This window comes from Notolepis coatsorum (genome assembly GCF_963971535.1).
Source record: "Notolepis coatsorum genome assembly, chromosome: 12".
NCBI lineage: Eukaryota > Metazoa > Chordata > Actinopteri > Aulopiformes > Paralepididae > Notolepis > Notolepis coatsorum.
In genome coordinates, this window is record NC_140176.1 from 49,632,995 (window position 1) to 49,645,736 (window position 12,742).

Below are 12,742 nucleotides of genomic sequence, written 5' to 3' on the forward strand. Positions count from 1 at the left end.
ATATGACTGAGTCAGAGTAGGAGCCTTGTTGTTATTAAAGGCTGTTTGGCGGAGGGTATTTCTGTGGGGTTACGTGAGTGGCTCACAGCCTGACTCCTGTTCAGCTGTGAGAGACAATGCGACCACACTGTGGAAACACTCAACACCGCCCACTGGAACTGGCCATGCCCACACTAAAACGATGGCTTGTTTTGATTGATATCTTAGAAGGTGTTTATTGAGGGCTGAACTCGATGACGGCACACAGGGCAACTAACTAACTGTAAGGAGAAAAAATGGTAATTCTAATACAACGCTTTTATGTTTTCTGTATCGGATACATAGTTTTAGCTTACATTGTGTAATGTAATTTAAATGAATAATTGATTGAATAGATGAGGATTTAGGAGATTATTAAGATAACTTTTTTGAACATTTTAGTTTTATGTTGGTTGCAAAGGACCACAAGTATGCACTCTCCTGAGCTCATCTGAAGTCATCTGACACAGCTCCACATGACTCAGGAAGGACACATTTCCCATGGAGCAATGTGTCAGCTGTCTGATTCTGAGGTGGGTGGGTGGGGGTGGGGGGTTTGTTAAAGGGGGGGTATTGCATTTCACATGTTCCAGAATGGATTCCACAGCTCCATGCTGAGGAGGATCCATCCTATTAATAACTCCCCAGTTGGAGCTTGTTTGAGGGGTCATGACAGCTGAGGAAGTGGGCCGCCCAGGGGCTTCAGCTGGCGTGGGCTAATACCAGACTGACTATTCCCCTGCCTCCTCTTTCCAGGCTAGACACTCGCAGAGCCTGAACTCTCAGCTCTGTTGTAGAAAGACTTAAAAACCAGGAAAATCCCGACTTCCCTTTGGACCCGCAACCCCAGGAGGGCTCTCCAAACCCCTGCCTCGTGACCGCAACGATCCCACTGCCAGGAACCATGGCTGCACCCATAGACCCCATAGATGAGCCCAGGGTGTACCAGCAGACGCTTCTCCAGGACGGCCTGTCTGATCTCCTGGAGAACGACAAGCTGGTGGACTGCACGCTGAAGATCAAAGACAAGGAGTTCCCCTGCCACCGGCTGGTCCTGTGCGCCTGCAGCGCCTACTTCCGCGCCATCTTACTGTCGGACCTGGACGAGAGCAAGAAGAGGGAGATCGTCCTGGAGGACGTGGAGCCAGGCGTCATGGGCCTGGTCCTCAAGTACCTGTACACCTCCAACATCAACGTCACGGAGCAGAACGTCCAGGACATCTTCGCCGTGGCCAACATGTTCCAGATCCCCTCCATCTTTACCGTCTGCGTCTCTTTCCTCCAGAAGCGCCTGAGCCTCAGCAACTGTCTGGCCATCTTCCGGTTGGGCCTGATGCTGGACTGCGCCCGGCTCGCTGTCAGCGCCCGGAACTTCGCCTGCGAGCGCTTCCATCTCATCTCCAGGGACCACGACTTCCTCCAGCTGGGGCCCAGCGAGCTGGCGGCCATCCTGACGTCGGACTCATTGAACGTGGAGACGGAGGAGTTGGTGTTCGAGGCCGTGATGGGATGGGTGGCCGTGGACAAGGAGAACAGGGAGAAGGACCTGCCGGATCTGCTGGACTGCGTCCGTCTGCGTCTGGTGACCGAGGACTTCCTGAGGGACAGGGTGGAGCGAGACAAGCTCATAGCCTCCAACCCCGAGCTGGAGAAGAAGCTGCAGATGGTCAAGGACGCTCGCGTCGGCAAGCTGCCGGAGCTCAAGAAAACAAAAGTCAAGAAGGAGAAGAAGGCAGAGGACGACGAGGCAAAGAAAGACGGAGAAGGAGAGGATGAGGAAGAAGAGGAGGAGGAAGAACTTCTCCCGGGCATCCTGAACGATAACCTGCGGTTTGGCATGTTCCTCCGGGACATGATGTTCATGATCAGCAACACGGGCGCCGCGGCTTATGACCCGTTGGGAAATGACTGCTTCATGGCTTCGCTCTCCACACAGATCCCCAAGAACCACGCCAGCCTGGTCACCAAGGAGAACCAGATCTTTGTGGCAGGAGGTTTATTCTTTGACGAAGAGAACAAAGACGAGCCACTCAGCTCTTACTTCTTTCAGGTAAGCCAGGGGCTGTATGCAGAATTATTTTTAAAGGGGAATTACCACCCGTTTTAAGAATTCACATATTATGTTCTTCCTTTGCCCTGGGACAGTTGAGTCAGTGTTTTCTCCTCTCTGAATCCTGCACACACTGGGATTTAATATCTAGGAGTGCTCCATAGACAATGAATGGGGCTCTGAAATGTTTGTGTGAGCTATTACACCCAAATTCGTTTTTAATTCAGGTTCAGACCTTCTTTCAATGCTAGAATGTAAACCCAATTTGGGTGTAAGAGCTCACACAAACATTGTATGGCCTCATGAAGTCAGAGCCCCATTCACTGTCTATGGAGCAGCTCCAGATTGTACATCCCAGTGACATCACAGATTTGAGGGTTCACTCTGATTTCTAGCTTTAGGAGAGAGTGGTGCGTGTTCACAAATACTGACTGAACTGTCCTGGGACACAGGAAGAACGTATGTGAATTCTTAAAAAAAAAAATTAAGAATAGGGTGTAAGAATATTGATCAGGCCACAGGACCCCTTAACCCTTTCACTGCCACACTACCAAATGGTTAACCCTTTCACTGTGACAATACAGAAGGTTAACCCTTTCACTGCCACACGACAAAGGGTTAGTCTGTAGTGTGATAGTAAAGGGTTAACCTTCTGTAGTGTGGTGGTGAAAGGGTTAAACTGCTATCAGAGCAGTAGGCCTACTCCTTTTCTAAGATGGTAATAACAGGCCCTGCATCTATCACAATGTAGAATTAGCAAAGCATCAAACATTTGTGATTTTGTTTGGGTGACTCCCAAAGCACAATACTATGTCGTAGAGTCCTCCTGTGAGCATCTCGAAGGGACCGCTGTTTTTACTCCTCAGAATATGCTGTATGTTAGCGTGTGTACACGTGCATGTGTGTATTACGTAATGCTACAACATGTAGACATCTCCCATTCACAACACGCCTGACCCCTGTGCCCCTCACAGTACGACCCAGTCGGTAACGATTGGCACGGGATGCCCCCCATTCCCTCCCCCCGCTTCCTGTTTGGGCTGGCTGAGGCTGAGAACTCCATCTTTGTGGTTGGAGGGAAGGAGCTGAAGGAGCAGGACCGCACACTGGACTCTGTACTGGTCTACGACAGAGAGTGAGTATGGGTTATGACAGAGTGAGTATGGGTTATGACAGAGTGAGTATGGGTTATGACGAGTTATGACAGAGTGAGTATGGGTTATGACAGAGTGAGTATGGGTTACTTATGACAGAGTGGGTATGGGTTATGACAGAGTGAGTATGGGTTACTTATGACAGAGTGGGTATGGGTTATGACAGAGTGAGTATGGGTTATGACAGAGTGGGTATGGGTTATGACAGAGTGAGTATGGGTTATGAGTGACTTATGACAGAGTGGTATGGGTTATGACAGAGTGAGTATGGGTTATGACAGAGTGAGTATGGGTTACTTATGACAGAGTGAGTATGGGTTATGACAGAGTGAGTATGGGTTATGACAGAGTGAGTATGGGTTATGAGTGACTTATGACAGAGTGAGTATGGGTTATGACAGAGTGAGTATGGGTTATGACAGAGTGGGTATGGGTTATGTCTGTCTGTATGTATGTATGTGTGTGTGTGTGTGTGTGTGTGTGTGTGTGTGTGTGTGTGTGTGTGTGTGTGTGTGTGTGTGTGTGTGTGACCCTCCTTCCCTGCTGTAATGTGTTCTTAGTTAACTTGCTTGGTTAAATAAGGGTTATAATAACTAATACCTTAATGTATAATGTCTAAATTGCTATATACTCTCTGCTTTGAATGAGTCCTGTCATATTTATATATACCTATTTAAAGAAATGATAAAAATGAATCAACTCAAACTGATGTTCAAAATATGATGCCTAAAATGCTTTGTCTAAAGAATCATTGTTGGATTGAATCATTGCACACATAATGTAACAATTAAATTAGTGTTTCGGAAATAATTAGGTGTGATGCACATGGAATCTGATGGATTCTTTTGACATAAATCAGTTCATAGTTCCTTCATGTTATTGAGCCAGACTGGCTCATTGCCCGTGACCTTCATCTAGTGGGCAGACTTGCTCATTTGAACAGATTCACACTGACTTGAAAGCAGACCTCGGGGGAAATTCAACAGATGCCAGAGGTCTCTGATTTATTTTCTGAGGTTAAAAAAAGAAAAAAGAAGCCACAATCGCGGCACCTTTGTTTTGAATTCCAAGACCAACACACAGAGAACATACTGCAGTGTGTGCATGGCTGGAATACACAATGAAGGCAGTGCAGTCTGCCTCATAGGTTTCCATATGAAGTGAATTTGTGATCATTCGTTTACATGCACTGAACATTTTCAGTCAGTTGGGGATTTCACTCAAAGAGTGGATGCTTTATTGGGTGTGCAGGGGTGCCTGGTCAGGTGTCTGTGTGTATACATGTTTGTAGGTATGTATGTATGTATGTATGTATGTATGTATGTATGTATGTATGTATGTATGTATGTATGTATGTATGTATGTATGTATGTATGTATGTATGTATGTATGTATGTATGTATGTATGTATGTATGTATGTATGTACAGTGTGTTGATGTATACATACATTTATATAAGTTTCTAGTTTTATATGTAAGGATGTCTTGTTTTTAATGTAGCATTTATATAGCTACAACATACTGTATGCCTCACATTCACCCATTTGCACACACCGATGGCAGAGGCAAGTGCTCATTAGGAGCAGGTAGGGGTTTAGTGTCTTGCTCAAGGACACTTCGATACGTTGCCAGGAGGAGCCGGAATCTAACTGGGAATCTTCTGATTACCAGACAACCGCTCTACCACAATGGAAATAAGTTATCCTTCAAAGGTGCACTATGCAGTTTCAGAGGAGGGGGATCTGTTTGCAGAGCCTGCAAAATACATTTACTGTAATTCTTATTCTTATGTTATTCTAACTTATGTTATCATGAATGAAAACTAAAAAGATTTAGACACTGTGAACCAAACATAAGCCTAGAATAAATGTGTTATTACTTATTCAATTAAATTCAAATTAAATGTATAAAAAAATGTTGTGCAAAGAATATATTTGTTAACAAAATGCCTTTGTAAACGACAGCAGTGAAATAGTAACTGTTAACTTCAGGTAGCTTTCTAGCTTCAAACAGTGATCCAGGGACCTAATTTTCCTTCGAGGACAGTTTGTTTATTCAGTTATGACAATATACCTTGGACGTTATTCACTTCTCTGACTCTCACAAAACTACATAGAGCACCTTTAACTTTATTGTGTTATCCTCAACATTTTTCAATGAACATGTATTTGTTGCAGTTTATAATCAAAATCAAATCAAAGTTTTCACCATGCTCCGACTGTGTTCCTCGCTCACAGATCTTTGAAATGGGCAGAGTCTGACCCACTTCCCTATGCGGTCTACGGACACGCAACTGTGTCTCACAATGACATCGTCTACGTGATTGGAGGAAAAGAAGATGACAAGTGAGTGTTTACAGTGTGAACTAACAAACTAAATCCATGCTCGACGAGTATAAAGTCTCAAGACAAAGCCTTAATTTTTTCACCAGTCACTTTCGCTCTGATAACACTAGGGCTGGGTATCATTTGAACAGTTTTGATACCGGTGCCTGTACAGAAGAAATGTTATGTCTTGGAACAAACATGCTTATTGGTTCACTGACACTAATGAGATTAAAGGGGCATTTCACCAAAAAACAATGCTGGTTTATTTTGCACATAATCTCACACACATCCAAAAACTCAGACTAATTTAGGTTGACAGTTTTTGGCCATATTTATTTTGTATGGCCATACAAACTAATTTTCCTTTCAATAACTGTCAAACTAAATGAATGTGTGCAAAACTGTTAGAGCTTTTGGATGTGTGTGAGCTTATGTGCAAAATAAATCAGCATTGTCTTTTTGGTGAAGTGCTTAGGTATCTGTGTGATTATATCTGTGTGATTCTCCTGTGCAAAGGCAATGCCAGAAGAAAATGTGTGCGTATTACGCCAAGCTTTATGAATGGAAGGAGATGGCTCCTATGAAAGTTGCACGCTCCCTGTTTGGAGCCACGGTTCACCAAGACAAGATCTACGTGGCGGCAGGAGTCACCGATACTGGCCTGACGAACACCGTAGAGGTCTACGACATCGCCACCGACAGGTGAGTTTAAAATCTCTCTGTGTGTGTGTGTTGTGTGTGGTGTGTGATGTGGTGTAGCGTAGTGTGTGTGTGTGTGATGTAACGTAGTGTGTGTGTGTGTGTGTGGGGTGTGATGTAGCGTAGTGTGTGTGGTGTGATGTAGCGTAGTGTGATGTAGTGTAGTGTGTGTGTGTCTAAAGCAGTGGTTCTCAAAGTAAAAATTCATTAATATATATATTTTAAAAAAGATTATTATCTTTTTCCCCCTTCTTTTTCCGTTTTTCTCCCCTCCCAATGTTAGTCGTTATGCCAATTCTTAATCCCCTTCCTGGTCGTTGCGCACTCTACCCCCTACCGTCGGTCTGGGAGGGCGGAGACTATCACATGCTGTACCCAGCCCACCACTTCTTTTCACCTGGCAGCGCGGACTCTCACTGGGAGAGTGTAACGCGTGGAAGGTCTCCCTCCAGATCCTTCCCTCGCTGTGCAGGCGCCCCGACCGAACTGTAGGAGTCGCTGTTTACAACGACCCAGACCCACCCACCGGCTTCCCGATTGACTCTACCAATCGAGCCAGTATGATGGCCGGCCAAGCCGGAGGCAACGCTGACAGCCGGATTCGATACCAGTGTCTCTTGCATTGGTGACAAGCGCTTAGTCCGCTGCGCCACCCAGCCGCCTTCAGTAATATATTTTATTAAGTTTAGCCCAATGAGAGAAAACAAGAATAACTATTCAGATCATAGGTCTCTCTCTCTCCACTGCTATCTCCTCACCTATAGACTATGGAATTCTGGACTAAATCACATCTCAAAACAATTATCTTCTCAGATAGGGGTCCCTGACCTGTTACGTGTCAATGTGGGGTCCTTGACGTGAATAATCTTGAGAACCAATGGCCCAAATGTTAGAGAAGAAGTCTTCATCACGCTCTTTTTTCACTCCTGTACCTCTTCTTCACTGAGACGTGTGGAACTGAAGGGAGACAGAGTAGGGGAGACAGAAGGCTCTGGTGGGATTCAGTCCCAGGCCAGCGGGGGTAGATGTGGTTCCATAGGCAGGGGGTCTGGGGGCACAAGAAGCAGACTTGTGACTGGAAGGTCGCAGGTCTGAATCCATGGGGAGGTCTCAGGGAAATCTGGGTAGAGAGAAGTGATGCTCTCCTCCTTTCTTTGAGCAAGGCACCTAACCCCAACTCCTCCAGTGGAGCCACTCAGTGGCCAACTGTGGTTGTCCCAGGGGTGAATATGTGAGTGTGTCGTATTGTTAATCTAATCTTTCCTGGGCAAATATAGTTTAAAAGAAAAAAGGGCAGTTGACACTGTTTGCGTGTAACAGAATGATGAGGTAATCTACTGGAGCTCTCTCGTAGCATGTTGCACCTTACAGATGTGGACCACTTGTGTGTTTCAGTTGGTCAGACTTCACAGAGTTTCCCCAGGATCGTAGCTCCATGGGCCTGGTGTCAGTGGCTGGCTTGCTGTTTGCTGTAGGCGGCTTCGCCATGATGCCAGTGGAGGACAGTGAGGAGATCATTCCCAGAGAGATGAACGACATCTGGAGGTAGGAAACACTGACAGATACACTGACTGACACATACACACCTGACTGACACATACATACCTGACTGACACATACCTGACTGACACATACACACCTGACTGACACATACATACCTGACTGACACATACCTGACTGACACATACATACCTGACTGACACATACACACCTGACTGACACAATGACACAAACATACCTGACTGACACATACACACCTGACTGACACATACACACCTGACTGACACATACACACCTGACTGACACATACACACCTGACTGACATACACACCTGACTGACACATACATACCTGACTGACACATACACACCTAGGAAACACTGTCAAATATACATCTGACTGACTGACTGACTCACTGGTCATGTGAAATGTGTCATAGAGTACCATGACTGATTGATTGATTGAATTTATTTGACAATCAAAATTACATACAATACCGGTACACACATGTACAGCCATCACATATAATCAAAAATCGTCGAGGATTAAAACACAATAAAACCTTACGGTTTATTTCCATTGTGGTCCTCACAATGGACAATGGACAAGTTGACTAGTATCCACCATGCACAAATAAGACATAAAAATACAAATATCATCATCCTACAAGCCATTTCTTCATCTCTTTTTAAAAAATTCCTTCTGAGACAATCATTTTTATGGACACTGGCAGTGTGTTCCACTCATAGGCTGCAGAGTACCGAAAGGTATTTTCCCCCATTGAGCTACTAAAAATGCACAGTTTGATATCAGTTTTTCTTTTTTTATCCACTTTTTCTCCCATTTTTCTATATTTTCTCCCATCCCAATTTCGTATCATCCAATTCAACCCTCCCCTGTCACGAACGCTGTTTCTTGCCTCCCACAAGCCGGCTGCAATGTGGACTAAGTCATACATAGCACAAGTCCCCTCCGGTACTTGAGGTAACAGCAGTCGCATCTTTTCACCTGCGCAGCTCGATCTCTCAGTGTCGAGGAGTAACGCGTGGGAGGCTCACGCTGCCCCCGACACTTAAATCAAATCAAATCAAATCAAATTTATTTATAGGGCCCAACAACACACGTTAATGTCCCCATGGGCCGTACAGATCTTCTTTAAACAAGTCAAGAAGAAAACATAACAATAAGTCAAGAACAGAACAAGAACACCATAAGGTGCAAACATTTTTAGATGGATGCAAATAAATGAAAGAATGCAAGCACTCCCAGACATACCCCACGCGAAGGTAAGGAAAAACTCACTAAAACCTAACAATAGGGAAAAAAAGCTCCACAGGCAGTGTGGAGGAGAGAAACCTTAGAAGGGCCATTCAAGGGGGGATCTCCCTTCTTAGATGTTGGTGATAGTAGTGTTGCAGACGGACAGTTGGTAAGCATGCACTCATGTGTGTAGTGGAACACAGATGAGTGCATGCAATAGCAACTGAACATTTTGAAAGATTAAAGATAGAGCTGATAGCAATCTATTTGAGGCACAGGGGCGGCGCAAAGAGGGTCACGTCCTCCCCGTCTTAGTCACTTCCTGATTCTACTGCGCAGGCGCACCAACCGACTTGTAGGAGTCGCTTGTTCACAACGCCCGATCCCCACCCTTCAGTTTCCCTCCCCGTAATACGGCCAATGTGTATTACTGCGGACGACCAGCTAAACTGAAAACAATGTGGAGAGCTGGATTCGAACACGCGAATCCTAGCGTCTCCACAATGGTGGCGAGTGCCTTGCCCACTACACCACCTAGCCGCCCACACAGTTTGATATCAGTTAAACTGCCCCTCGTTGCAATAATTTGAGAGATATGAGGGGACCCTATTATACATTATTTTATGGGTAAGGCCCAACTTGATTTGAATAACCCGTTTTTCCACTGGGAGCCAATTAAGTTGATCAAATATGGCTACATCCAGGTGAGTGCGGGTAGGAAGCTTTAACACTACTCTAATCAATTTGTTTTGGGCAGTCTGACATTTATTTTTAATTTTGACAGTTGACAAATGACAGTTTGTTATTTGAAAAGGACAGGCAGGTCAGTGAGGTCCAGCTTTACCTGTGACGTCAACAGTCTTTTTCGACCTCCTCAGGTACAACAAGGAGGAGGAGAAGTGGAATGGGATTCTCAGAGAGATTCAATACGCCTCAGGGGCCACCATCCTGGGGGTCCGCCTCAACACCCTGCGTCTCACCAAGATGTAACCCAGCCCCTCAGTCTCCACCGTCTGGATCCCATCGCGTGGAAAGACCTTGGCTGGGGACCTGGAGGTCGATCGGCACTTGCTGCAAAGCTGCAAAGCCATAACTCTGTTCATTTTCACCTAAAAGGTTTTTTAAAAACACCTGTCCCCTATCTTATCCCTAAAACCTTAACCTTACCAGTCACAGCCATGGTCCTTCCGGGCAATGGGATCTTGACATGACCCTGTCTGAAGCTTTACCTGGTTATTTCACCGGCTGACAGTAACACAAGGACAAACGCCTCCAGGCTCCTGAGGGAAGATAACGCGTCTCGTGACAAAGAACATAATTATTGTATGTCGACTTTGTGTTAAGATCAGATTTAGTTTGATTCTGTTTGTCTTGATGTTTGGTTTTCTTTTATACAAGTTTATAGTTGATAGTTTATTTAATTTGACATGGACGTCACAAGAGCATTGGAACTGCAACATACAATTATGCACAAGCAAAAATTGACATTAGTCATTCTAGTTAATCTCAATTCAATACTGAACCTCTTACTTGGCCACGTTTGTTTTTTTTCTTTTCTTTTTTACTTTGATTGATTGTGCTTTTGTATACGGTACATTTCAAACCTGAGTTAGGATTGAAGGACACTGCGATGAAGACAAACCTGTGCAGTCTCATGAACTTTGTTGCATTGTGTGGATTGTGGAATAATCGGAGGCATAATGTGCATAATTGCCTTAAAATTCAATCTATTTTAACATTGCAATACAATGATAGAAACACAGAGAGACGTTCCACACTCCAAGACCTAAAGAACATTGGAGTGAGCTGGCAAGAAGCAAAGGCCCTGGCCCAGAAGAGAGTGAGATGGAGAGCTCTGGTGGACGCCCTATGCCCCCCAATGGGGTAAAGAGGATTAAGTCAAGTAAGTCAATACAATGATAGAAAATAATGGGTTGGCATACTGTCCTGTTGCAAGGAAAAAGATAAAAAGGAAAATGCACTCAGAGTCCAAACCTCCACCAAGGCCTAACAAGCCCCAGCAGCCCCATGAAAGTTCCTCTCTATTTAATTTAGACATTTAGGACTGAAAATACAGCCCGAGCCCATCCATCCTCTTTGTGGCTTCACACTGAGTCACAGGGAGCATCCTGTACGGGAGGCACCAGAGATGGTGCACCTCTGATTCGTTGGTGTAAACGGACCATTTTGTGTCATCTTTTTAACCCCCCTCCAATCCCTCGTCTTCTGCTGTGATCGGTTGGCCACCGCAGTGCGAGGAGGGGTTACGCTGTGGCAAAAGTTGACTCAAGTTCAACTGTCGTGTAATGCTGCTCTGTTTTTTTAGGCAACCCCATGCGGTAACAACTGCTGGAGTCCAACGCTACTACTCCCGTTCAAAAGAACTTTGATTAGATGTGAATGAGCCCTACAGTAAGCCAGTAAGGTTGTTGGGTCTTTTGTCCAAGTCAAGTCGCAACGCTCCAGTCTGAGTCTGTTAACTCTCAAGTCTCCTTTTGGAATAATATATATCTAACGTACTGTGCATCAGGCTGGAAATAACATGCAACAGTTATATCTAGGGAATAGTTTAGTTATGTGCTTAGCATGTTCGATATTAGAAATCTGTTGAATTAAATGATTGTATTGGTCTTTCATCTATATGATGGCATCAGTAAGAGCACTTTAAAATAACATACTGCACTGCAATATATTTAAAAAATACAGTTTTGCTTTTATAGGTTGTTGGTATGGACATGCAGCCCATGCAGTGTTGGCAAGTTTACACTTTTGAGTCCCAGTAGATGGCAGCAATGTCACTATGTAGAATCTGTCCTAAGACTCTAATGACCTGTATGGATAGGGTACAAAAGCACAAGGGCTTAAAAAAATCTTTACAACTTTACTATAAAATTGTTGGGTATATTCACATATATTCAAGAATATGTTTGCATATATTCTTGAATGCTTTGATTTGTAGATGGAAAATACGCTTTTTGGTAATTTTTTATTTAAAAACCCATCGTAAATCAGAATATAAGTCCTGTTTACAAACCTTTCCACCATGTTTTACAGCAAAAGAATACAGCAAATACAATAAAACCTCACATTTACCTGATGTCTAGTGATATCCATGTATGAGTCTAGAGCGAAAACATCCTCATTTCCACATTCCTTTTTTTCCCTCCATGGTTTGGCCACCCAATTTGTTTGTATTGGATTATGGAGTGGGCCTTTAAAATTAACCCTTTAGACCTCTCTGCGTGGAAAGAACAACACAAGACACGTCCACCATTTGCAATAATATATACCGTTTAATATGGAAATGATTTTATTATGCTCTCCTGTGTTACACAGATAACACTAGTTAATAATACAATAAATGACAGAAAATACAGTCTAATGTTATTAGCACCTCTAGACACTATTGTCCTTGTATTGTTTTAGTATTTTTGTTTATATAGTCAACAACTACTCTATACACATGGTCTTTGTACACCAGAGTTACTGTAACTAAGACATTGCATTATAAAGTAGAGAATCAGCAAATAACAGTACACGTTATGATTTTGCTTAATACAGCTGTTATATGGGTAAGTACGTGAAATGGAGAGGGTATATGGATAATTCTAGTACATATTTGATTTTTTAGTATAACATTGGCGTTACCTATTATTTCTTTGCCCCCAGAAAAGGGGAAAGACAACGCTGGACAAGATGTGTATTAGAACAACTAACTAACCACCCTTTTCACGT

At 44.0% G+C, this 12,742-nt stretch overlaps 1 protein-coding gene across 1 annotated transcript; it reads left to right on the top strand.

The window, feature by feature from the left end:
- Positions 1 to 922: 922 nt before the first annotated feature.
- Positions 923 to 10,114, top strand: klhl40b (kelch-like family member 40b; the record flags this gene model as incomplete). Its single annotated transcript, XM_084326261.1, has 6 exons — positions 923 to 2,068; positions 3,043 to 3,203; positions 5,460 to 5,567; positions 6,066 to 6,251; positions 7,644 to 7,793; positions 9,886 to 10,114. 6 exons carry the CDS (start codon positions 923 to 925, stop codon positions 9,995 to 9,997), a joined length of 1,863 nt encoding a protein of 620 aa, XP_084182387.1. The 3' UTR covers positions 9,998 to 10,114.
- Positions 10,115 to 12,742: the final 2,628 nt, after the last annotated feature.